The sequence below is a fragment of the Phalaenopsis equestris genome, unplaced genomic scaffold (genome assembly GCF_001263595.1).
Source record: "Phalaenopsis equestris unplaced genomic scaffold, ASM126359v1 Scaffold000281, whole genome shotgun sequence".
NCBI lineage: Eukaryota > Viridiplantae > Streptophyta > Magnoliopsida > Asparagales > Orchidaceae > Phalaenopsis > Phalaenopsis equestris.
This window is the reverse complement of record NW_018164723.1, coordinates 174,761-200,330: the sequence shown is the minus strand read 5'-3', so window position 1 is coordinate 200,330 and position 25,570 is coordinate 174,761. Positions and strand designations below refer to the sequence as shown.

Below are 25,570 nucleotides of genomic sequence, written 5' to 3'. Positions count from 1 at the left end.
TATATATATATATATGACTAGTTGCACAAAATTATAATTATATATGTTAGTAAATGAATGAAGATATCTCACAAGGATGCATGTTATGAATAATGAACTAGTTTATATATGAATGCTTGTATACTTATTTGTACATGTTAAGAGAAGAAGTTCACTCTCTATCGTACAAACAACGAATGCTAGTATACCTTCACGTGTAGAGATTTTTTTACTACCTCAGACAATTGTGATGGTCATTCACTAACCGTTGCGCCGACATGATAATATCATCTAGAGATGAGTAGACAAAGCTTATCACCCCAGATAATTGTGATGTTAGTAACATTTTGTTTACTGAATAATATCGGTCAGGGGCAGATAATGGGCTTTCAACTCTAGACAATTGTGATATTTAGATCGTTAACCGCTGTGTCGATGGGATAATATCGACTATGGATGTGCTAGGTTTTGTTGATAGTGATCCTCAAACAGATAAATGTGTATATAAAAAATATAAACTAAAAATAAAGTTAAATTAATGCATATAGAAGATTTGAGTATTTTTATTCAGTAAATGTTATTGATATATGCATTAATGTGTCAAATATTTCGTATAGAAATATGAAATATTAACATATTCTAAGATTTCTTATATAGATATGAAATATATATATATATATATATATATATATATATATATATATATATATATATATATTTTGCTTAGGTTACTGTAGTTTATAATTATGATTACTTCTGAGTTATCTTTAAATATTTTTTTAGGTTTCAAGTTTTTGAGCAAGATACATGGAAGATGAGCAAATGTGTATAGGAAGCAAGAATAATGAACAAAAAGTTACAAATTGCTACTTGTTAATTTAATTGCTTTTTTTAATGGCTCTTTCATGAATATTTGAATATTAAATTGTTAGTAATAGAAAGATAATAGCAGAGAATTGATTTTCACCGTCCGACCATCCGATCTTCCGTTACCGTCTTGGTTAATTTCCAGTCCTGGGCTAGGTCGTGTCTCCACCTGTTCAAGTTATTTAAACTTGGATTAGGTTGACCTTTACCTTATGCATTTTAAAGTAAGGTGACTCTTTTACTAGAAGTTTGTAGGATTTCAAAGGTTTTAAATGGCCTGAAAAAGTTGGGTTAAAATTGTTAATTATTTGCAATTACAAAAAGTATCGTTAAAAAGAAATGTAAGTATAGTTACAAATAAAGCTCTAAAAAATAAGAAAAATCAAGTGGGTTAAAATTTCATAGAAAATAAAGTACTATGTATAAAATTAACTTGATATCATTTCAGAAAAAAAATATTTCATACAAACACTATGGTTGAGATATCAAAATGTAAAGCAAATTAAATGCAAAATCAAACGAAACAGCCAAATAACTATCAGTCCTTCATCAAGCTCCAAGCCCTTAGCGCATTTCTCCAATTGAGACATTCACATAGGATGTAAAAAATGAAGGTTAGAGGGTTTTAAATTCAACTTTAAGAACAAAATACATTCCATGAATTATCTCATCCTTTGAACCTTCACCAAGTAGTTGACTGACAGAAAGGAGTCTTTTGGAAATTGTTTCAGTGCCTGCAACGTGTGTAAATATTGAAGCTTATGTGTGAGATATGTAAATGCATAAGAATTGTGCTATGCATTTAATGCCCCTTCTTTTTAGCATAGGTTCATGAGGAAGGATTACTTTGTGGAGTTTCTCAAGTGACATTAGAAACACTTTTTTTTTTTTGTTTCTTTCATCAAAACTTGATTATTAATTTTCGTCAAATTCATTTTTACTGAGATTTTATTTTTTTTAGTCAATAAAGGTGCTTGAACTTTAATGCTTCAATGGGGTTACTCTTAGGGTTAATTAGTGGAATGAAATTGTGGGCTTTTCCAAATTGAGCTAAGCATCACCGGTTGGATCTTTTTCAAGGATTACTTTATCACTATTGGATTTCTTTTTTTCACATGAATGTGTTCTAAATGTGGCTAAGTCGTTTGTTTGATAATTATATGAATGAAAAAAATTAATATTCAAAGGCTAGGTTGTTGTTCCAAGTTGATCATTTGATGGTTTATGATAGAATTTATTGATACATACTGAAAATTTAAACTTTGGTTGGTTACAAGGAAGATATCATCCTTTATGCTGATCTTCGTATTGTAGAGAACATGAAAGGAAAATAGTGGAGGTAGATTGTGTTGGGAATGGCTACTTATCACACATTAACGATTGCTCTTTACAGGGCATTTCTACTTCAAATTTAGGTGACTTTCTTAATTCTTTACCTTTCTACATTGACCTGATGGAGAAATCAAATTTGGAGAACCATTGTATTGCTTTGAATGGGATTCAAGTTCTTTCTTCTTTGGCTCAGTTTCTGCCTGGTTTAGTTATTAACAGTAACACTTTTCTCATTGCTGTATCGGATTTTCAAATTAGTGCTGCTACTAACGTGACAGATCCTTTTAGTCGTATTCCTAATAATAGTGCTATTGCTATGGAATCCCCTACTACTATTTTTCAACCTTTGTTCACCGGATATCTGGTTAATAATGAAGGAAGCTTTTCAGTTTTTTTATCATTTAAAATATCTCCAGTCCAAAGATTAACTTCTCTTAGCTCAATTTACTTGGGTAAGGCTAATAGTTATGTCTCTCATTTATTTTCTATTTTGTATTGTAAGGCACCGTACATTTCATTTTAGTGTCTTGGTGTTTCTACTGGTTCTAAAAGATTCAAAATTTCTAATGAAACTCATGATTGATAGGATTTGTAGTAAGTTTTCTATTTGCAAGAATTGATTTCTCGACTGAAGGTGGCTGATTCGTTTCTATCAACTTTGTCCTATCTTTTATTCTCCTGGATCTTTATTATTTCGAATTCTTACTTGGGCCTCTGTTTTTAAAGTTACTCATATCTAGTTGCAAAAATGATATCGAATTTCTTGTAATTTTCTTGGTGGTGTTACCTCTGATTTTAGTTTGACTAGGAAGTATCAAGCCCCTAGAAAAAACTCTAATTTTCTTGGACTTTGCATTTGGCAAAATTCCTTGCAAGTTATCTCATGTTTTTGAGATTGATATTATATCTTCTACCACTTGTAGCATGCATTGTTTAGATCTGTGAACGAAAAACTTTCTTTCTTCTTATTGTCCCAATTGAAATCACATTTTACTTATTTGTAGAAACTCCTCTCCCAATAGATTCCTAATATGGAAAAGATCAGAAATTAAATTTTCTCTAAATAGGTTACCTAATATACAAGCTTTTTAATATACTAGCTATCTAATATATAAGCTTTATATTTAGTATTCCTCAGAACACTCCACTTCAAGCTGGAGCATATAAATATTTATCATGCTCAACTTGTTGCAAATATAAGTAACTCTCGCTTTGTTAAGGGTCTTAGTGAAGATGTCCCCTATTTGTTCCTCAGTTTTTATATGAGCTATATAAATCATATTTTGTTGAATCTTTGCACAAACAATATGACAATCTATCTCAATGTGCTTTGTTTGTTCATGGAAGACAATGTTTGAAGCAATATGAATTACAACTTGATTATCACACCACAAGTTTGTTGGAGTGGTCCATAAAGTCCATTTCGGCCAGAAATTAGAAAACCCGCATCAATTCTCTCAAGGCTTTTGTCCTTGCTCGATACTTAGATTCTGCACTAAATCTTGACACTATCTTTTTTTTCTTACTCTTTTATGAGATCAAATTAAGCACAATATATTGTAATGGATCTTCAATCAATCTTGGAACTTGCCCAATCTGCATTGGCGAACCATGCAATATTTTAGGCCTATGATTAATATATATAATCTCTTTTTCAGGAGCTCCTTTGAGGTAAAATAGTATCTGTTTCAGAGCTAACCAATGATGGGTTGTGTGAGAAGACGTGAGGTTGCTTATAGTGCTAACCAACACACAATTTCAGGATGAGTCACTGTGAGGTAGTTTAATTTCTTTACTAACTTTTTATGCCGTTCAATATCAATAAAAAATTCATCCTTAGTAAGTTGTTGATTAGGAACCCTCAGAGTACTATATTGTTTTGCCTCCAATTTCCTTGTTTCCCCTAACAAATTCAAAACATGCTTTCGTTGAGATAGAAAGATACCATTTTTGCTCCTTGATACATCAATTTCCAAGAAATACTTCAAGGAAACCAGATTTTTAGTGCTGAACTAATTTTGAAGAAATGATTTCTATGATAATATTCCCAACACAACACAACACTTTTAGTAATAATAATCTATATAAAACACCAATAGAATGATTCTTGAGGCTAATTGTTTATAAAATATGGTGTGATCACTTTTACTTTTTTGCCTCTCAAACCCTTTTGCTTGGCTAAATTTTTCAAATCATGCTCCAGGGCTATACTGCAATCCATATAGGGACTTCTGAAGACGACATACATTCCTTGACTCTATGTAAACTTCTTCTAACAGATCATCATGCAGAAAAACATTCTTCACATCTAGTTACTATAAGGGCCAATTATTCATTGTGGCCAAGGACAAGTGTAGGCGAACCTAAGTTAACTTTAGCTATCATAGAGAACGTGCCCCAAGTTGTCGATCCCATAAGTTTGAGCATAGCTCTTAGCCACCAACTGAGCTTTGGGACGAGCTACAAATTCATCATAATGAAACTTAATTGCAATGACTCACTTGCAACCAACAACCTTTTTGCTGGAAGGTAGTTCAAATAGTTCCCAAGTTCTATTTTTAGTTAAGACATTCATCTTATCAAGCATCACTGCTTTCCACCTAAAATGTTTTAAGACTTGCTGAATAGATTTTGGAACCTCAACAAAGTTAAGAGAAGTAAAAAACAGACACAAAGTGGAAGATAATCGATTATAGTTGACATAAGAGGAAATGTGATAGGTGCATTGATGTTTACCTCTTCGAAGACCAATAGATAAATCAAGATCATTGGGAGGAGGATCCATTGAGGAAGATGATATGGATGCCAGATTAGGATCAGAGAAACGAGGCCTTCTCGAGCGAAGATTAGCTATATGTGATTTGGCGAGACATTAGAGTTGGAGCTGGATCTGAACTTATGATGTGATACATTAACATCTTATTAGAATCTGGTGAGAATTTAGACATTGATGTGTCACCAAAGAATGTGGTTTGTTCATGAAAGGTGACAATTACAACAACAAGCCTTTATCCCACTAAGTGGGGTCAGCTACATGAATCCTTTTCTCCATTGCGTCCTATTGAGTGTCATATTTTCATTTTAATTCTAATAGATTAAGATCATTTTCTATAGTATTTGCCTAATTCTTTTTAGGTCTACCTCTGTTTTTCTTTAGGTCTACCTCTGTTTTCTTTTTAGGTCTACCTCTGTTTTTCTTAACATAAGTCGAACTTAAAACATCTACTCTCCTAACTGGAGCATCAGATGATCGACGTTTAATGTAGTCAAACCATATAAGACGACTCTATGATCTTTTCTGGCACTGGAGCTACACGTACCCTATCACGGATATATTCATTTCGCATTTTTGTTTCTAAGTGCCAAGCCACTTATCCATCTAACCATTATGATCTCAGCAACACTTAACTTTATTTTATGCTTCTCTTTTAAAGGCCAATATTCTGTACCATAGAACCTTGCAAGTCTCACCACCATCTTATAAAGTTTTCCTTTCAGTATAAGCGGTACTTCCCTATCACACAATAGGCCCGACGCATTCCTCCAATTCAACCAACCAACGTGAATTCTACTAATAACATCCCCATCTATATCACTATCACTTTGAACAATTGAAAAATCTAAAATGTTTACACCTTTTAATGATTTGATCAGCCATAGTTACAACTCTATCACTAGAGCTACGATTACTAAAATTACATTCCATGTATTCAATTTTAGATCTACTCAAATGATGACCTTTATAATCCCATGCAGACCTCCATAATTCAATTTTTTTCTAAACTCTTTCTCTAGTCTTATCTACAAGAAGGATATCATCAGTGAAAAACATACACCAAGGTACATCAACAAAAATCATGTATTTGTTTAAGAGCGAAAAAATATCAATACCCTTTTTGTAGATGATAATATCCTAGAAAGAGACCTTAATGACTTAGGGCAAAGTTTATACACTTGTGGATGAATATCTCGAACGAAACAAGTATATCCAAATATGTGTGGTTCAATAAGAATAGATTTAGTTAGAAATAAAACTTTATAGGGTGTCTGGTTTTGTAAGAAAGTAGAATGCATCATTTTGATAAAAAAACATGTTGTAGAGACTACAACTCTGAACTGTTTAGGCATATGTGTTTGAATCAAAAAGCCCTAGCCATCTCAAAAAGATGTCTATTTTTCCTTTCAACTACTTTATTTTGGAATAAAGTATCGACATAGGATGACTGCTGAAGCATTATGTTTTCTTGCTTGTCTGAAAATATGTAAAAAATGCTCTTTAGAATTATCACTTCTCAAAATTTTATGACAGTAGTAGCACACTATCTTTGATTCTTGATTTCCTAAATTCGGAATTCCACTTCTGTTTGCTGATGTCTTTATTCTTCTGACTAGCAAAAGTACTAGGTTGTTATACGAATGGGGCTTGAGAACTCAGAATTGTATGCAGTGCTTTGGTATATGCTTCTCTCAAAGAAGTACATCCAAGGTCAGATAAGATTTGTGATTTGACACCTTCATACTAGGAGTTCAGGCTGGCTAAAAAACTCATGATAGTTATTTCGTCTCTTTGAGCATGCTGAATCTTGAGATCGGTGTTGAAAGGCAATCACAATTTTATTTCAGTAAAAATAATTGATGTCATTTAATTTTTCATTCGTAATCCTAGCCACAGAAGAAATCAAACCTATCCTAGAATTTTTTTTGTTCACCATCCATAATTGATGCCATTTAGTGCTTGAACAAACAACCAAAATGCTAGGAGATAAATAACTTGATCACTCACAATCATAAAATAATAAAAGAATTGAGTCAACACAGTCGCAACCACAGAGGCTGAAAACAGAAGTCAAGGGAATTGACCTAACGAGATGAAGCAAGCAAAGCTATACAGAATTGATGTCATCGATGCCCTAATTTTGTTGACACATATAGGGCAATTGAACTAGATGCAGACGAGCAACAATAGGAAACAGAGGCGTTGTAACAAAGTCGATGCATACCTTTTTGAAGCAGTTTGACGCAGACTTCGTAGGTGAAGCTGAAACAGAAGGAAGCAAGTGATGCAAATGGTGCCGTTCGAAGCAGACGTTGACACGATGAAGCCAAAACACACCCGAGCCGAAGATGATCGATTCAGTCGCAGCAAGAAGACGATGACATCACAGGAAGCAGACAAAGTCGTCGCGGAAGTCGGAACAAGCTCGAGCAGAAAAAATGAACGATTGTCGGAGGCTAATGTCAAAGAGGAAAGATGTAGAAAGGAAGGATTCGACAAATACCATGTGAGAGGAATTTTTTTTTTCCAATTGAAATCATATGTTACATATTTATAGACACCCATCTCTCTACAAATTAGGAATATACTTAATGTAGAAAATATCTTACTAAAAAACAGTTTATGTCTGTTTGAGGCAGCTTATGCGTTTCAGGATAAGCAGCTTATCCTGAAACGCGGCCCGCGGGCCGACCGCAGGGGTCGACCCATGACCTACGTTTAGTGTAAAAACCCAAACGCAGTTTCGGATAAGCTGGTGAAACGCGCAAACCAAACAGTACAGCGGCGTTTTGAAAACGCCACCCGCACTTATAAGCTGCCCCAAACAGAAAATCTCCTCTATTTGGGTTACCTAATACAAATGCTTTATGTTTAATATTTTCCATAACAATATCTAAAACTAAAAATGACACCTACCTTTCCTATTGATTGTGGTTAGATTGGCAACATTTGGAAGACCACTTATCCAAATTAATTAATCATTGTCCATTGAATGGTGCTTAAAGCGTTCAAGGTGTTTTGTCATAATACCTTTTGTTCTGCTCTATGAAATATTTGAATGAAAGTGAACAGTTGAACTTTTAACAAAAATGGAAGGATGATAGCGCTATTTAATATATCATCCCTTGTCTCATTTGTGATTCACTCTGCTAGGAGAAAAAATATATGGAACTTTGGACCGTCGGCTCAGTCATTTGATGATCACTTGATATCCTATTTTTGCTTGTATTTTCCTTCAATTTTTTAGTGATGTTCCCTTCGTGTTGTTCTCTTTGTTGTACTTTGGTACTGATTTTTATTTTGATCTTTAACTAAATGGGTTCTTACCCAGTTGTTCATTAAAAAGTAACACTTAAAAATATTACTTTTTAAAACTCGAATGATCGCTCAATTGATTTGGAGTAATTCATTTCAGAAGGAATTCTTAACTTCTTAAGTTGTATCTGACTTCACTATGAACAGTCAAATTTGTTTGAAGATTTGATTAAGGGTCTGTTTGGGGCAGCTGCAACTTATTGAATAATCTGTTGATAAGCTGATTAAAAATAATCTGCTGATAAGCTAGGTGTGGTCGCTATTACAAATTTTTATTTTTTTTAGAAAAGTCAGACCGCTGTCAGAAAGCTATCACCGCACCTAGATAGGTGCGGTGTGAAAACGCTGTTTTCTGCGTTTTCAAAACACATAAGCTGCCAAAACGCAATTTACCCAAACAGACTAGGTGCGTTTTCAAAATGTCACCGCACCAAATAAGCTGCCCCAAATGGACCCTAAGTTGCAGATTCATTTGGAACTTTTATTAGCCTATGTTTTAAGCCATAGGGAAATAGCCATTTTGTTCTCAACCACCAAGTGCAGACCATTTAATTAATCAGGAGAGCACCTAATGCATTATTGTTTCTATTGAATAGTAATCTTAATTAGTTGATTAATATAGTCTGATCATGTTAAACCATAACTCTTACACAAATAGAAATGTGAAATCTTGTTGCAAAACAGAAACCTTTTGATATAATTAGTCTTAATTATTGTACATGTTGTGACCCTTGATTTGAGAACAGGTGTATTCCTTGGCCTTTGAGTTGTTTCATCAACCATGTTGCAGCAAGATAGTGTACTCTATGCTGAAGATGAATCATATTTATATAGATTTAGTACCTATCATAACTTATTCTTCTGCTAAGGCATTGTTGTTAGAGCCTTGGAAGTATGGGTTTAAACAGGTCGAGTCAAGCTAGAGCCACCATTGGTTTGAGCTTGAGCTTGATCAATTAATCTAGTTTTAGCTTGAGCTCAAGCTTATTTCTACGTATTCGAGTTGGCTTGTGAGCCGGCTTGTTTATTATGAAAGTGAGAAAACGATATTAAGTCAAGCTAGTGCAATAATATAATGACAAATAAAACGAGCATTTAATAGATAATTAATGAGAAATCACTTGATATAAAATGTAAAATATCATTTTTTAGACAATTATAATAATTTAAAGATAAAGTATTGAATGTAATCTATTTTGAGTTTATTTTATATTAATTATTTTTTAGACGAGCCGGTTCATGAGGTAACGAGTCAGATCTAGCGCTCACCTGAGTTTGGCTTTTTAGATCTTCAAGCTTAATTCCACTTATTGAGCCGACCCCAAGTCGCACACGAGTCGGCTTGGCTCAGGTACACCCCTACTTAGAAGCATCCAAGTTTTCTAGTAATAAACATTATTTCCAGAATTTCATACTAGGGTGATCGAATGAAGATATAATGTACATCCTTTACATCTGTCATGTTTCTACTTGTTATTATGCAGCTTTAGTTACTGGAGTATCCCTGGGGTTTGCAAATCTTCGTCTTGGCTATTTGGCTGACAGATATTCCTTGTCAAAGTTCAGTACAGTGGGGATTTTCTTTCTCTCTGGTAAGCTTTTGACTTTTGTTGCTTTCTTGATAATTTACTTTTCTGGTCCATCTCTTAGATATACAATTCTCATGTGATTCAGGGCTTATGTTGAGGAGTCAAGAAATTGGTGCAGCTGTCGAGGCTTGGCCTGCCGGAATCCTTGGCCTTGTATGGCATTACTCTATTGCATATATTCGATCATCTACTATTCATATGTCTTTCGTGTGTGCATAGACTTTACCTATAAGACACGAAACGAAAGCCTCCAAGCTTGTGGGATATATTATTTAAAATTTTCTTTGATCAATTACTTTTCTGTTCTGCCTGCTTTGATCCTAAGTATCTTTTTTTCACGTTTAGTTTGGTCATCCACTTGGTGATCCAATCCCTTCTTGTTTCTTATTAGTCTATAATTTTTGTTCCTTGATGTTTGTATTTGCATTTTGTTCCTTTTTTTTAAATCTGGGTGGTCATATAGTTAACAGAATTATTTTGTTTTCCGTGTAGGTTTCTATTTTGTTCCTCACTCCCTTCTTTTCGCTGGTTATCTTACAAGTTCATTTGAATCCTCGTGAATTTGTGACTGGTATGTCAACACTGAAATTGCATATTTGAGTTGAAAATTGCCAAAATAGTCCTCTGACTAATTTACATTGGGTCATTTTAGTTCCACATTTTATAAAAGTGTTTAATTAGTTCCAGGCTCTTTTAATATGGGTTGAAATAATCCCTAAGGATGATTATTTCAGCCCCCATTAAAATATTCTATGATAATTTGATACTTTTATAGACTCTCGGACTTAAACGGTCCCCTATAAAGTGTCGAAGGACCATTTTGAAACTTTTCTCAATATTTAAACTTTATCATGCTGTTGTTTGCCATCCACTGAACACTGTTGATTTCTGAAAAATCTTCTCTAGCATCTTTTTTTTGATGAACTTTTCTATTGGCTGGTGAGGGAAGTAACTTATTTTGTAATTGCAGGGTTGGCTATTTTTTGTTGCATGCCAACTACATTGTCAAGTGGAGTTGCATTGACTCAAGTGAGCCTCTGTGTGCCACATTTTTCTTCTTAATCAGATGTTATGCAGGACTGATTGCCATTTTTGCAGCTTGTGGGAGGGAATTCTGCTCTTGCTCTTGCAATGACAGTTATATCTAATTTCTTGGGAACAATGACGGTATTTTAAAATTTTCTTTTAATCCATTTATTTACTTTTTTTTTTAACAATGGTGAGCCTAGAGCAATAGTTGGGTTTCCCTCATTTGTGATATGAGGTCATGATTTCGAATCATAGGAATGGCTTCTCTATCACATAGGGTTAAGGCTCTAGATCTTGCATTGATGAGAGACTTGCATTGCAAGCATCCTTTTGTTTCATATTTGAATTTGTTGAATATAAGCTGATGAATATCACATAATTCCGTGTAGATTATTAAACTCCATGAATACATTAATACTAGCTATTGAGCTAATTATTTTGATAATGGTCTGTAGGCATTTACTGAAGAATTTAGGATCAGGTCTATATTGCAATGACTGAAAAAAAGAATAATAAAATAAATAAAACAAAATGAATTTTAGAGGGTTGTCTCTAAGAATGGATAAACATCACGTCAATTTCATTCTAGGAGTCAAAAGCCTCATTTGAACTAGAGAAGTGAGGAACAGAAGTATGATAAAGAGAGAAGACAAAGGGGTAACCTAGGGCCCACCGAAGGAGTCGTGCGGTGCAACAGAAGGAGAATCAAGAGGAACTCGCTTGTGAGGGACTAATTAAACTGAGGAAGACATCGTCAAAAGGAAGTGAAAGCTAGAAGAGGGTGACACTAACTCCGATCGTGAGCACGAGCTTATCTACTGTGTCTAACGACACATTTGGAGACAACTAAAATGTTGAGCGCATTCGACTCCGATGCAAATGAGGAGAGTCGTGCCCTAACCAATCGAAGGAAGGGAAGCATGACTCATGTTTGGTGTCGTTTGAGAATGTTTCGTATGAAAAGGGAAGAGGGAGCAAGGCATGCGTGCTGTGCTGGGTTGAGCTACGACCGAATTTAGGGGAGGAAGAAGACAAAATGAAGCCGCGCTTGTGTGTGAGTGTGCTTAAAAGGTGATTTTAAGTTTTTAAATTAAGTTAATTAATAAAATATTATATAAATATGTTTGTGTGTGTGTTTATTTAATTAATGTCAATAGACAATTTAATCGAATTAGGACTCAAGATATAGAAATTTTGGCTTGGAAGGAGAAGAAGGTGAAGTGTGCGAGCTAAAGGAGGAAATTAGTTTTTTTACTTGTATGAGATGTTTTGTTTAATTAATTAGGATGTTATTAGTAGATATTGATATAATAATTGTGAATTAATGTTTAAAGATGCAACATCTTAACTAAAGAATTGTAAAGGAGAATTCAAGGGAATGAGAAAGACATTCAAACTTCAGGTGAGTAATTAGGTGAGTAATTATGTTTGTAAAGGAGAATTCAAGGGAATGAGAAAGACATTCAAACTTCAGGTGAGTAATTATGTTTTTAAGTTACAATAATGTTTCTTATTTTTAAATATATTCCTGTTTGTATTTTTTATTTTTATAACTTATCCGGTTCTTCATGTCGTTATTGATGAAGTATGCATATTAAATATAATTGCATAACATCTATTTTAGGAAGGTATTAGATTTTCTAGTAGAGATATTCTTGTTAGTTTATTGCATGATCCCTTATATGTATGTCACATTTTTGCTTGACTTTTAGAATTTTAGTAAATGTGCATATATTTGTTTATTTCATAACTTATAGATATAGTAAAATTGCATTTATTAATCTGTAGATAGATGTAAAGTGTTTCACAAGAAAAAAATTGAAACAATGACGTAGTACATACATGGATGCTTGTATTTGCATGAAAAGGGTGTTCATCTTCTTATAGTACAGGCAAGGGATGCCAGCGTATCAACGCGTGTAGATATTATCATACCACCCCCGTTAATTGTGGTGTTTAAATTGCTAATCGTTGTGCCAATAAGAGAATATCGGTCAGGTGCGAGTAAACACCTTTCTGCCTAAGACAATCATATAAATTAAATCACGAAACGTTGTATCGAAGGGATAATACCTGCTATATGTGTTGAATTACGTTTTGATGGTGCTTCTAGTACAAATGTGAATGTTAATAGTATAAATTAAAAATATATTTAAAGACTAAAGTTTGGAAACTATGGTTAACGTTAACGCGTACAAAAGCTTTAGATTATTCTCATGGAGTAATTGTCATGTAAATGTATATTAGATTATTATAAGATCTCATATATTGATATTTGAAAGACCAACATGTATGTTGTTTTCTTTTTCTTAGGTTACTGTAGTTTATAAATATGATTGCTCCCGAGTTATTTTTAGATAACTTATTATATTGTGTTAATATTCTTTTCAAGTTTTAAGCTTTTGAATAAAATGAATATAAGAGGAGATAATATATACAGAAGGTAAGGTTAGCAACTTGTATGGTAACTTTTTATTTGATTAATTTAATTGCTTCTTTAAGTGGCTCTTTAAATTAATATGTAGATAATAAACTGTTAATAATAGAAATAAAATAATAGAAAACTTATTTGTACCGTCCGATAATTTGTTCATGCCTTAGTTAATTCCAAACCCCGAGCCAAGTCGTGACATATATAGTCGAGATATTAAATTAAAAAAATGTGATACTCTGAGGCTAGATTTACCACATATGAATAGTATAGGGACTACTTTAAAATTGATTTTTATGTTATTACATAAACAAGTAATTTGTCTGAGCAATCTATTTATATTTTTATGACTATCTTCTAATGGAATGTATATAAACTACTATCTTTAAGAGGTCTATTGCACTTATTCTGTGGTGTTAAATTGTCAAATTTCGATAAAGGGAGCAAGGGACTCTTTAGTAAAATGAGATCCACTTTGTAATATTATTTTATTAATTGATACTAGCTGTTTAATTTGGTGACATCCTTAAAAAATAATTTCTTAAATAATATTCTTGATTTTATTTATTTTGTTATTGATGACGCTAAAATATTTTAACATCTAATTGCTAAGAAATCAATTACCAAAATAAATGTGGACAACAAAAATCCATAATTATTTTTGGTCATTCTAAATGACATTATTTTGTTTCAATTGTCTAACCAAATATAGTGAATTTAATAAGTAATAGTGTTATCTAGATCGTATAATTTTCTACATGGCACATATATTTAGATGACATTAAGCCAAATAGCCTCTTAATTTCTTAGTTGCTTGTAGTCCTCTTAAATAGAGTAATCTTTTCTTCAGCTTGGATTTTTGTATTAGTAATCGAGGTTTATCTCTTATAAGTAAATAAATTCATTAAATTTGTGGCACCTCATGATTACCACACTTGGTCGAGCATAAGACGTAACAAAGGCATGTATGATATAACCGACAAAATCTTTCACCAACAATATTTTTGGAACTCTACCCACCACAATAGATTTAGTGTTAAATTTAACCACCTAAACGACCCGAACTAGATCATACAATGCTATTAATTCAATAAGATAACACAATTAATTATATCGAACTGCCCCAAAATGTTTCATTCAATTAACTACAAAGCTTTTAATAAACATAAGAGTTCATGCACAAAATATCAAAATTTCATCATATTAGTTCTCTTAATGTAATTTGTATCTTACATTAAAACTCAACATCTAAATTCAAATTATTAACTCCAAAACTTGATCTTTACTCAAACATAATCTTGTCTTTTCCTCATGATAATAGAGAATAATATGAGCTTTAAAGCTCAATAAAATAAACTATTTCAATACATAATTCAAATATTTAATCAAGAGAACTAACCTTGCATGTCAAGCATGAGCTTTACATAATGATCGAAAGCATGATCATAAACTAGCTTGGTGCATTACATATAATCATTGTAAAATAAAATTTTAAGGATATAGCATAATATTAAATAAGATAGTTATGCTAAATGAGTTATTACAAAAATATCAAATGTTCGATCATCATATGCATTATGCTAGTCAAGTGTTCTAGTGGTTACTCACTGGATCAATCATATTAAAATATTAATTTGCTTATTTCATTTCTTTATTACATGGCATGCTATATATTGTCTTATCATCATTACGAAGTTATCACCTAGGCTATTGACTATCATCATAGAAGTTTGTAGATTACGTTAGACTCACATCTGCATATTATCATTACAAAGTTATCACTTAGGCTATTGACTATCATCATATAAGTTTACTAGTGCCCAAGTATAACATAACACTATCACTTTTAAAATATCCCTCAAATCAACATTATGAGGTTGATTTTTTTTGTTACCCACAGGTGCTCATCTCGTTAGTTTTTTGCCCACTTAGGTGATATTGCTCGTTTATCCCACATGAAATGAACTTTCTTAAGCTCATTGCATTTTGCATAATAGAACATTTAAATACTTGTCATTTTTTATGAACTTGTTAGTTGACATTATGGATTTCCAATTTGAAAATACAACTTTTTAGTAAGTTGTTAGCATACTCATAATAATTCGTAATTGATGTGTAATCCTTAAATTCATGAATGTTATGAAATAAAACATCTATTTTGCAATGTGTGGAACTTTTTAATATATATCTTATATATATGTTAAATATTTATAAGTTGAACGTTATGCATAAAACATACACTTAGCAATGTAAGGAACTGTCTAATAAATATCTTATATGCAAATTAAATTTTTGTAAGAATTTACATGCATACGACTAAAGCATACTTGTTTCCTGAACTAGAAATTGCATATCTTATTAATTGAAGATCGACACATGTAATTTATCTTGTTATAAAAAAATTCTTACTTTCCAACTTAAATTTTAAATTAAATGTCTTCAAAATAGTCTCATACCTTACAACAATCATTAAACATGATAATCCTTACTCTTCCCAATTTAAACCTCGATCAAAAGTCAGTTTGCTGTAGAAAGTATGAAAAAGCTGGATTTTTCCTCTCCACAACCCAACTCCTAGCCTTTCTTCCCCATGGCTCTCATACCTAACACTCCTTTCTTGGCATCTGATGGTTATAGGATGAAGGAATGGAAGTAGGCTGGTAGTGCTTAGGTTGTTATATTTATATTAGTAATTATTTTAATTATTCTTAAGATCCTTATATCAAATCCATTGCAAGCATTCAGTTCTCCATCAGCTGTTGCATGTATGCCTAAGTGGAAATGGCTATGGATGCCACAATGCATTGGTTTGTTTAGCAATATTATTAAATCTACTTAAATGAATTCACATATACAAATTTACTTACCTTTGCATATATACATTTATCCATCAAAATGATTTTACTAACATATTGATCTTCTTAAAAAATGCTTTTGATTATTTAATTGATATGCAGAAATTTGTGTGTTACAACATTAGCTTGATTTCTGTACTCGGTGCACATTAGAGGCTCATATTCATAGAAATAGAATTATGCATGTAGGTTTATTTGATAACCAAAAAAAAAATTGTTGTTTTCTTCATCTGATGCTATATTCTGTTTTTTTTTTCAAGTAAATATTTAGTTATCGATCCGTCTTGGTGCTTTTAAATAGGAATATTGCATGTATACACTTGCAAATGATTTTCTTTTACTGTTAACTAGAATCTTTAAAAGTATTGCATGACATTGCTCATAAAACCTGCTTAACTTTGTATTTTTGGTGCCATGTCCGTTAAGCTGGTGGGCTGATTCGTGAAAACGAATAGGATACTTTATGTCATCCCATAACTTGCTAAATCTGGTCTCTTATTTAATATTATTTATCTGCTACAAATTGTTACACGATAATTGCTAAATTATTTGCCTAGATTTTTTTTTTTAAATTAATCTTGTAGATGCTATTTGTTTTGTTTATAGTTGCAGCTAAGTGGTATATAAGGCATGAACTGTATTTTCTGCTATTCTTTTTCATAACATCAGTAGTTTTGCCTAAAATATAGCCTATTATCTTCTTATTTTTTTCACATTATTTCTATCCACCCCTCATTGGGCTTGCTGTTTTGTGCCCGCTTAAAAGCAAACCACTTAAAGCAATTTTCCTTTCGGAAGATTCTACGACATGCTGCTCATATCCTATGTTCTTACATATCTAATGGCTAAACTTCAATTTTTCATATGTGACACCTATATATGCATGGAAAGGTGTTTCTCTTTTAAGATGTTAAACTAATAATATTTTCGATGTGTTATGAAAGATTTGGGTGATATAAATATAAAATGTGAAGTTATAAGTGTTAGCTATGTAAATACATAGGAATTTGATGGTATGTATGTAAATGCCCCTTTACTTTATATAACTTTTATAGGTGCTTCTGTCATCTTCTGTCCGCAGTAATAATTTTCTATCCATTAGTTAGTTCAATATTTAAATATTTTGTTTTAGGTGCCTATTTCTCTTGCACTGTTTGTAGGAGGAGTTGGAGTTTCTATTCCAACAGTGCAATTATTTAAAAGCCTCGTTATGACCCTTTTGGTTCCTTTGGCTCTAGGAAAGGTATGTTTTAAGTTTCTCAAAGTTTACATTTTAAGAATTTGTCATTATCATCAATTTACCATATTTTTATTAGATTATGTTTCTCTAATATGTACTTCATGGATCCTAAATTTATTTAACCATAAACTACAATAAGTTTACATGGAAATAACATGAGCCAAGTGTTATTAGTTTTGGTATGCAGGCTAAATTTTATCATCCAAGCAATTATTCCTACTTTGGAGACATAGAATCACATTTTAATTTTCATGCTTAAATACTGAAATTTGAGCGGTGCATTCATGAAAGCATCTTTTCTATTTTCTTCTCATACTTGGTAATTTTATTTTATTATGCTTATGTGTAGCTACCTTTAGATTGGGATAAAGGCATTACTATTTTGCAGAACTTGCAAAGCAGGAAGAGGGATAGAATTGTTGGTCTAAAGTTTTGGGATCTTTATACTTTTATAATTACTTATTTAAGAGGTTCAAAGTTTTGGGATAGAAAAACTTTTTTAATTCTAGGTCTTATTTTGAAACCAATATTCACTTTTTCTTTTATAACTTATCTTAGCACTAAAGATTGTTGCTTGCCTTTTATGGGTTTGGTTGGATGTCTTTGATGTTAAAAAATCAACCAAAATATCAAGTTTATCACAACCTAACATGAAAGCTTGTAATATTAAAGCGGAAATGGATGTTTAAGTGAAAATTTAAATATTTTTATCGGCGATATGTACTTCCCAAAGATCTATCATAAACTTTCTACTGACACATTTTCCAATATATCAAAAGGTCTTCTACTCCATAATGTTTTTTTTCTTTTCAAAATGACAATAAAATATACTATTATTTTTTATATTATCATGAAAATATAAGTTCCTATCATTTATTACTCCACCTCGGCTTTATACAAATTCCTCTATATCATTCTTTCAATCTATGAGTTTTTTTCTTGTAAATATTTATTCATTATTAGTTATCAGCATAACTTAGCCAGTAACTTAAATTAACATATGTGTGTCAGTTAACATTAAGTGAATCTGTACAAAATCATACAATATTTGCATTAAATTCAAATGTGAGCATGGAAAAGATCCATAAGATGTCATTGGATATTTTTTAATAACTGTGATAATTTTCTCCCCTGAATCGATAGGGTCAGTTTGAACCAAATCGTCGTGACGGTTTTGTTGTTAGGAGACAAACATCCCGCTCGAACCAGAAGCAAGAAAGTGAAACAAAGATGAAAAATTACACTTCTCAATTAAAAAAAAAGATAGAACCTAAATCCTAAAAAATAAATCTGACTTGCTTTCACTGTTTACAGATAGAACCTAAATCCTAAAAAATAAATCTGACTTACTTTCACTGTTTACTTGGTTTCTTCTCTCTCTTTGTTGATTTTCTCCTCCATTGCATCCATTATAGCTAATGTAGAAACTTAAGCATTGTATATTGAACAACAAAATTAGTTTAGAAGATTTTACACCAAGACTGTCTAGAAACCTATCGAAACCTTGTTGAGTGGAGTCTTGAATGGTGTCAAAGTGGCAGCGTCGAAATGTTAGTGTTTGAGTGCCAGTGTCAAAATGCCGGTGACGAAAACGCCAAAACCTCTGACGAGTTTCCAAGTCTGGTGGCGAAGAAGCCGAAGGCTCAACTGCGCTAAAACTAGTCTAGTTTCAAAAACCCTAAACGTTCAAGGCCGCTTTGAGCAAGGAGAGCAAGAGAACTCTAAACCTCAGAATCGCAGATGATAACCCATGAAAATGAATATGAATCAACAACGCATGCTTTTTTTTTTTAGGTATTCAGGTGGTCTTCGGGTCGGGTCACGTGAAAAAACTCATTTTTAGCATTTTTTGAATGGTGCGAAAATGGGGCCCATCACTTTACAATTTACGTGTTCCAAACCTCCAGACTCAATATTTTCTCCACGTGGATCCATGCAGAATCTGTCATTCATTTGCTACAATGCCTTCGGCTTTGACATGAAGAGCCGCTCCTCTTATTCCTTCGTGTGAAGCCTCACCTACTCCTCCTTCCTTCGCATAAGAGTCGCTTGACTCCTCTTCTCCGCACGTGTTTGGCTCGATTTGGAGACTCCTACTTCTCTTCTTGAGACCGTAAGGTAGGGCTGGAAACGATCGCGCCTTTCTTTTTCGTTCTCTTCCACATTGTCCCTTCCTCTCAGAAATTAGGCTAGGGTTTGGACCGACTTCTCCTTTCTCACAATACCCACATGCGAGGTTCCTCCACCCGACCTCTCTTTCTTCTTTTTCTTCTGCTCTTAATCATTTTGTGTCTCCTTCTTTCTTCTCCTATCTTCTTCCCATTCTTCTTTGATTGGACTCGCCAGCCTTGACTCCTTCCCTCACCTTCGTATACTCTCGTTTTCTCTCCCTCTCCCACTGTCTCTCGCTCTCTAACTCTCTTGCTTATCTGTTCATCATTTGGTTTTTACTATCTTCGAAAGTGATATGCGACTCCTGAAAAAAACAAAATGAAGTGGGGTTATCCATATGTCTATTTGATTATTAATTTTATTGTCATTTGTTCACTGGGTATTACAACCTTCATGTAAAATTGCTAGCTCTTGGACCCTATCGTTGGCCTTTACGTGAAGTTTGAAGCCTTTAGCCTTTGCTTCTTGTGTGTGCGATAAGACGAGCTCTAAATTTGTCATGGCTCGGTTTAACCCATGCAGAGCTACTCCTCTTATTCCTTCACACTAAATCTTGCCTCCTCTACACAAAGTCACTCTTCTTCTTCCTTCGCACCGAATGCCACGAGGTGTTCGTCGTCCCCTCTGCCCCTGACCTTGCAAGTCATGAGAGCTGCTCGACGCCTCGTTTGCTTGACACGATGCTGCCTCCTCCCACGTCTTCCTCCTTTCCTTCACAACCTGCTCGACTCCCAAGTAAGTCATTTCTCGCCTCTGTCGTCCCTCTTACGCATTGATTTATACACGAATGCATCTCTTGTACTTTCCAACTCTCTCACTTCACCTACTCTTCGATTTCCCGACTGTTTAATTCCTATTCTTCACTTCAGTTTCCTTATTTCCTCTCCCCCGGTTAATAAAAACGGAATCCTAGCAAGAACATTAATTTTACAAGTAGCTATAGAATTCTAAATCCAAGAGCACACTCCATTTGGCAAAAATGAATTGAAGGAAATGACATAGAAGGAACCATGTAGAGAAAGGAGGCAATAAATGATTAGTATTTATAACCCGATCATGGTTAAGAATAAGTTGATTGATAAGGGAGAGAAGTTTCTTTCCGTCGTTAGCATGAAAATAAATAATCCTTTTTTGTAAATCATTCTAAACACAACCAGTCGAATGAGAAGAATCAACTAATTATTTCAGTTCTAGCAAAGTGATTAGTTCACTGAGGGGCTATTTGGTTGCCAATATTATAGGTGTAAAGTAAAAGAAATATGGTTTTTTCTAGTGGTGTCAAAAATTATCTTGACATGCCAACTTGACCTGAATGCGACTTAAATTATCTGAGTTTAGGTTGCGAAGAAATTCTGACCGTTGGTCAGAATGGTTTGCGGATTCCGAACAGCTATAAATCCAAACAACCTTTTCGTAAATCCAAGCGATCTTTTCGTAGGCGCCCCAATCGGATCGGGGGATCAAATCGATTATAGAAACATGAGTTCGGGTCTGGTTTAGGTTAAATAAGCTAACTGTTTAATTTTTCACGTCGGATTTGGGTTGACTTGCCAACTCAAAAATGACCCGCCAACCCTAAATTGACTCGAAATTGATTTGATTTAAACTCTAATAGCTGTAATTCCTTATGTTAAACGGGTTTCACAAGTTGGGTACAGGTTGGTTTTTTGACCCATATAATATTCAGGTTGGATTCGGGTCAAACCTGGACTCGATCGGCTGACCGAAATCGTAACCCCCTAGGTTTGTTTCCTTTTTTTTGTTTTGTTTGAATAAACCAACCATAAAATATTTGTGGTGGATTTTTGCAGGGAATTTGTAATTCACTCAAATAGGGTGAATTTCAAATTCATTAAAAACTCAGACTGCAGCTTCACCTTCATCAGTCATGGCCACCACCATCCAATGCATATGTAGCTGGCCATCATCCCTTTCCTCTGCCAATTGTCGTCTGCTGCATCCTCAACCTACTGGCAATGACTGCCACCATTGCCTACAACCATCGAGGGCCGTGACTCCACATTTCATTGCATTTGAAATATCATAACAAACATAATAAAAGGCTTGGTTTGCTTCCAATCAAATAATACATGCATTTCAATTATTCTCCATTTAAATTTGTGCAGTACAATTAATCTCCATTTCTAAAGTACATGCATCTTAAAAATACTCAACCAAACTACCCCTAAATTAAGAGGAGATAAAGGCTTCATTAATTCATTTATTATTATGAAAGTTGATGTTTCCATGATTACTAACTTTCCAATATAGTTTAAAGAGAGAGATGAACAGCTTGAGAAACCTATATATTAGAGTTTGAACTTTGAGATGTATTGGCAAACTACAAACACGGGAGAAGTGTTACTAAAATATTTTTCTCGAATGATAGATTCAACAAAATGTAAACATTTAGCCGAATATGCTTCCAATAGTACATGCTACGGAGAACTGCTCATTGGCACAAGACTTTGATACCAATATCTTACATAGCTTTAGGATGACAGAAATTCCGTTATTTGATAAAATTCATACCGTAACTATCGTCAGTATTTTTTTAAAGAAAATTATTACCAATAGCATCTATATTTTTGATAACCCAATTTATAATCCAAATAGGCAAATATAAGAGTAACAATAAAGACGAATTGGAGAAAGCATAAGCACCATCCTACCTCTTGAGAAGAATTTTTCTTTTCAGTAGAGGATTTCATTTAAATTATTTCAGTAAGAGTATTCCAAAAGGTATGTTGCAGAATTTTGGAGTTTGTTCATAAAGAGAAGGGATTCAAAGAGTAACTTATAATATATGCCAAATAGATACCATATCAGATTAATTGCTTCCAAGATAAATCATAATTGATTTAGAGAAATTAATCCGAGACTAGGTGCTTCTTCAAAGATATTTAAGGTGCTCTTAACAATATTATCTTGAAAGGGGCAGCTCGTCGAAAAAGAAAAGTTTCATCTGAAAACTGAAGGTTAGGGGGGTATCAATGTTTGAAGTAACAACCCTCAATCCAATGGCCAAAAGAAACAAGTATGTTGAACATCAGGGATGGTAATATAAATAAGTGGGAAAAGGGGTCTCCTGCCTTTGTCTATTAAACTTCTAAATTGCTTACCATGAATACGATTCACAGTGATTTGGGTGGTTGCATGCGTCAATGAATGAATGATTAAGTGATAAACCTTGGTAGAAAGAAGCAATTACTGAGTTTAAAAAGAAAATCTCATTTCCAACTATAGAAGGCTACTTCAATATTCACTTTGAAGTATTTTATTTATTTATTGTTTACTTCAAAGAAGAGTAGAATTAAATTGTGAGCCACAACTATCCCTCTGTAATGACACCTAAGGAAATATCAACTAATTTGGGTAAGTGTTCTTTGAATTTATTTGCAAATACTTCAATTATCATATATTTTAAAAATTTGGAATATAAGAGCAAAACTAAAAGAACCAAAGAGAAGCCTTGCCTATGTACATGCCCTCAAATAGAGAAATCAGAGTGTATGATATCGTAACTTACTTGAAAACTTGAAGCAAGAAGCCATAATGACTAGAAGATTTAGAAGCAAGTTTTTTTTTGTTGAGTTAAAAAAAGGAACATCTGAATCTGAAGAAGAGGATAGTCTTGAGGATAAAGATTATGAAATTCAACCACAAGTTTAGTTGCTAGATTAATTAAGAAGCTTTTTATGGTATGAGTAAAATTCATTTCTAATGTTAGATGGATTAGAAATGATTTGATCGCCTAGATGATATGATGTATAAAATTAAATTTCTTGCTCCAGTTGCCACTTATATGTAAAAAGAGTTATTGTTATTATGCCTCTCAAGTAACTATTTGACTAAAGATCTTTGATGCCAGTAGGTTTTTACTTTTATTTTATTTTTATAAAGCTAGCTTACTTTGTTTATATTCTTAAAGATCTCAAGGAGAACAGAGGTCAGATTCTGCATTCCTGTAAATTCTATCATATTCTTTCTTTGGCTTTAGCACAATAATTTTGCTTATAACAGAATGAAAAGCCATATAAAAGGAAAACTTATTATCTGTATCTAATGTCCAGGTGCTTCGAGATTTTATAAAGAGTAAGTCTTCTTTTTCATATATTCCCCTCTTAACTTTTTTCTCCTTATCATTGTTTATATCATTTTCTTTTAGCATTTTAGAAATGCACCTGACCTTGTTAAAATGAGAAATGATGAAGGAACAAGATGTGCATTATAAGAAAATTGCAAATTATGTTCTCCATTAAGGATTTCACATAAATTCTGACAATATCTATAATCAATTGTAGTTTTCATATTACATGATGCTATTTTGCAGGTGTGGCTGTTTGTGTTGATAAAAATCGTCAATATTTGTCAATGACAAGTGCCATTCTTCTTAGTCTTGTAAGTCGTTTATAATTGCAAAGTTGTTTCGAGATAAGAAAAACAAAATTTCCTGAAGGAAAACATCTTCAGATTAAATATATTTTCCATTGCTACTTTATGTTTATGCGATGTGAGTGAAAATCTCTTGATGGTTCTTCATTGTTTGTCTTATCTTTTTCCTTTGACTTTTGAAGAATGTTTTCCGTGAGCTTAGGTTTTTCCTTTAGTACTAAATGAGCAAGAGTAGCAGCATATATGCTTCTCAGCAATCTCTGAGTTTAACTTCAGTTGTCCAAAAGCTAAGGGTGCATTTGGGGTAGCAGTGCGGTGAAAAGTCGTCGTTTTTTCTATTTGGCAAAATTACGTTTTGTCTGCTTTTTAGCTGCGTTTTGCCACCGGACCTAGCTAGGTGCAGGGCGGCCAGAAAACTGCAGTGTGACATTTTCAAAAAAAAAAAAAAAAAGTTTGTGATGGCCACGACAAGAGCAACAATTTCTTTTGCAGCAGCTTCACAACTGCTTTTTCAAACAGCTATAACTGCCCTAGACAAAGTGGACTCTAAATAGGAAACTTACACTAAACAATCTTTAAATTTGCGCCATCTAGTTTTTGGCTGGGAAAGATCTCTGCTTTATTGGTTGATAATTGCATATATAAATATTTTGCTGTTTTCAAGTAAAACAAATTGATTTTCCTTGGAATTTCATCTGGCTTATTTACCTTTATACCTAAAACTATTTTTTTTATTCTTGATGTCCTACCTCCATAATTGTGTTTCTTGAGTAAAATTGCCCATAATAACTATTTTGTCAACTATGTCATAACTTTACTCTTGCTTGCTTGTTGTTACATCCAAGCAACGTCTTACCCAACTCCTCATGTACAAAAATATATTGATGCCGTAGATTTTGAGCTGCTTTTGATTCACATGATTGTTTATCTTGTATAAAAGCCCAAGTGGAAAGGAGGTTTTAAATTAGTTTTTGTAGGAGCGGCAGAAATTTGAAAAAAATATTGTTAGTCTCCAGAAATTACTTGGAAATAAGGTAGGTGTTACAAATGAGATCTTTCCATGGATCTCCTCACTTGTTAGATAAATATTCTCTCATTTATCATGTTATATTTAGTTGTGTTTTTGTTTTACACTTTAATCTGTCAACTCTTTGTGATTTTTTCATGAATATTCATTCATTATTTGGGCATTCATTCATTATCGAACACATTTTTATACTTTAATTATAAGCCAAGTTGTCGTCCTAACCGTCCCTAAGGTCTGTTTGGTATCATTTTTGTTTTTTATTTTTTATTTACTCTTAAAAACGTGTTTGTTTTGTGTATATTTTACCTATTTTTATTTTTTACTTCTTTAAACAAATTGATATCGGAATTTACCCAAAATTTGATAGGAAAACAAAATTTTATTATTCAAAATCAATGGGTTACAATCAAGAATCAAAACAAGAAATAAAATACAACACGACACGAATCTCTGTCTAGTGCTAGGCAGGTCAGCCGGTGGACAGCGCTGAGAGGTAGCTGTGAGCGGTGGTATTGAGTTGGAAGAGGGCAGTTAGGCTTGCAGTTGGGGCAGAATAGGGAAAG

General features: G+C 33.2%; 1 protein-coding gene across 1 annotated transcript in view; it reads left to right on the top strand.

Annotated features, from left to right (window-relative positions):
* LOC110024935 (probable sodium/metabolite cotransporter BASS4, chloroplastic) overlaps positions 1 to 25,570 on the top strand; it is a 71,912-nt gene that overhangs the window by 21,643 nt on the left and 24,699 nt on the right. Inside the window, exons 3-10 of the mRNA XM_020725131.1 lie at positions 9,754 to 9,861; positions 9,944 to 10,011; positions 10,351 to 10,429; positions 10,829 to 10,887; positions 10,957 to 11,025; positions 17,306 to 17,416; positions 23,659 to 23,680; positions 23,919 to 23,986. Of these exons, the coding sequence (XP_020580790.1) occupies positions 9,754 to 9,861; positions 9,944 to 10,011; positions 10,351 to 10,429; positions 10,829 to 10,887; positions 10,957 to 11,025; positions 17,306 to 17,416; positions 23,659 to 23,680; positions 23,919 to 23,986 (584 nt within the window). The remainder of the gene's footprint in view (positions 1 to 9,753; positions 9,862 to 9,943; positions 10,012 to 10,350; positions 10,430 to 10,828; positions 10,888 to 10,956; positions 11,026 to 17,305; positions 17,417 to 23,658; positions 23,681 to 23,918; positions 23,987 to 25,570) is intronic.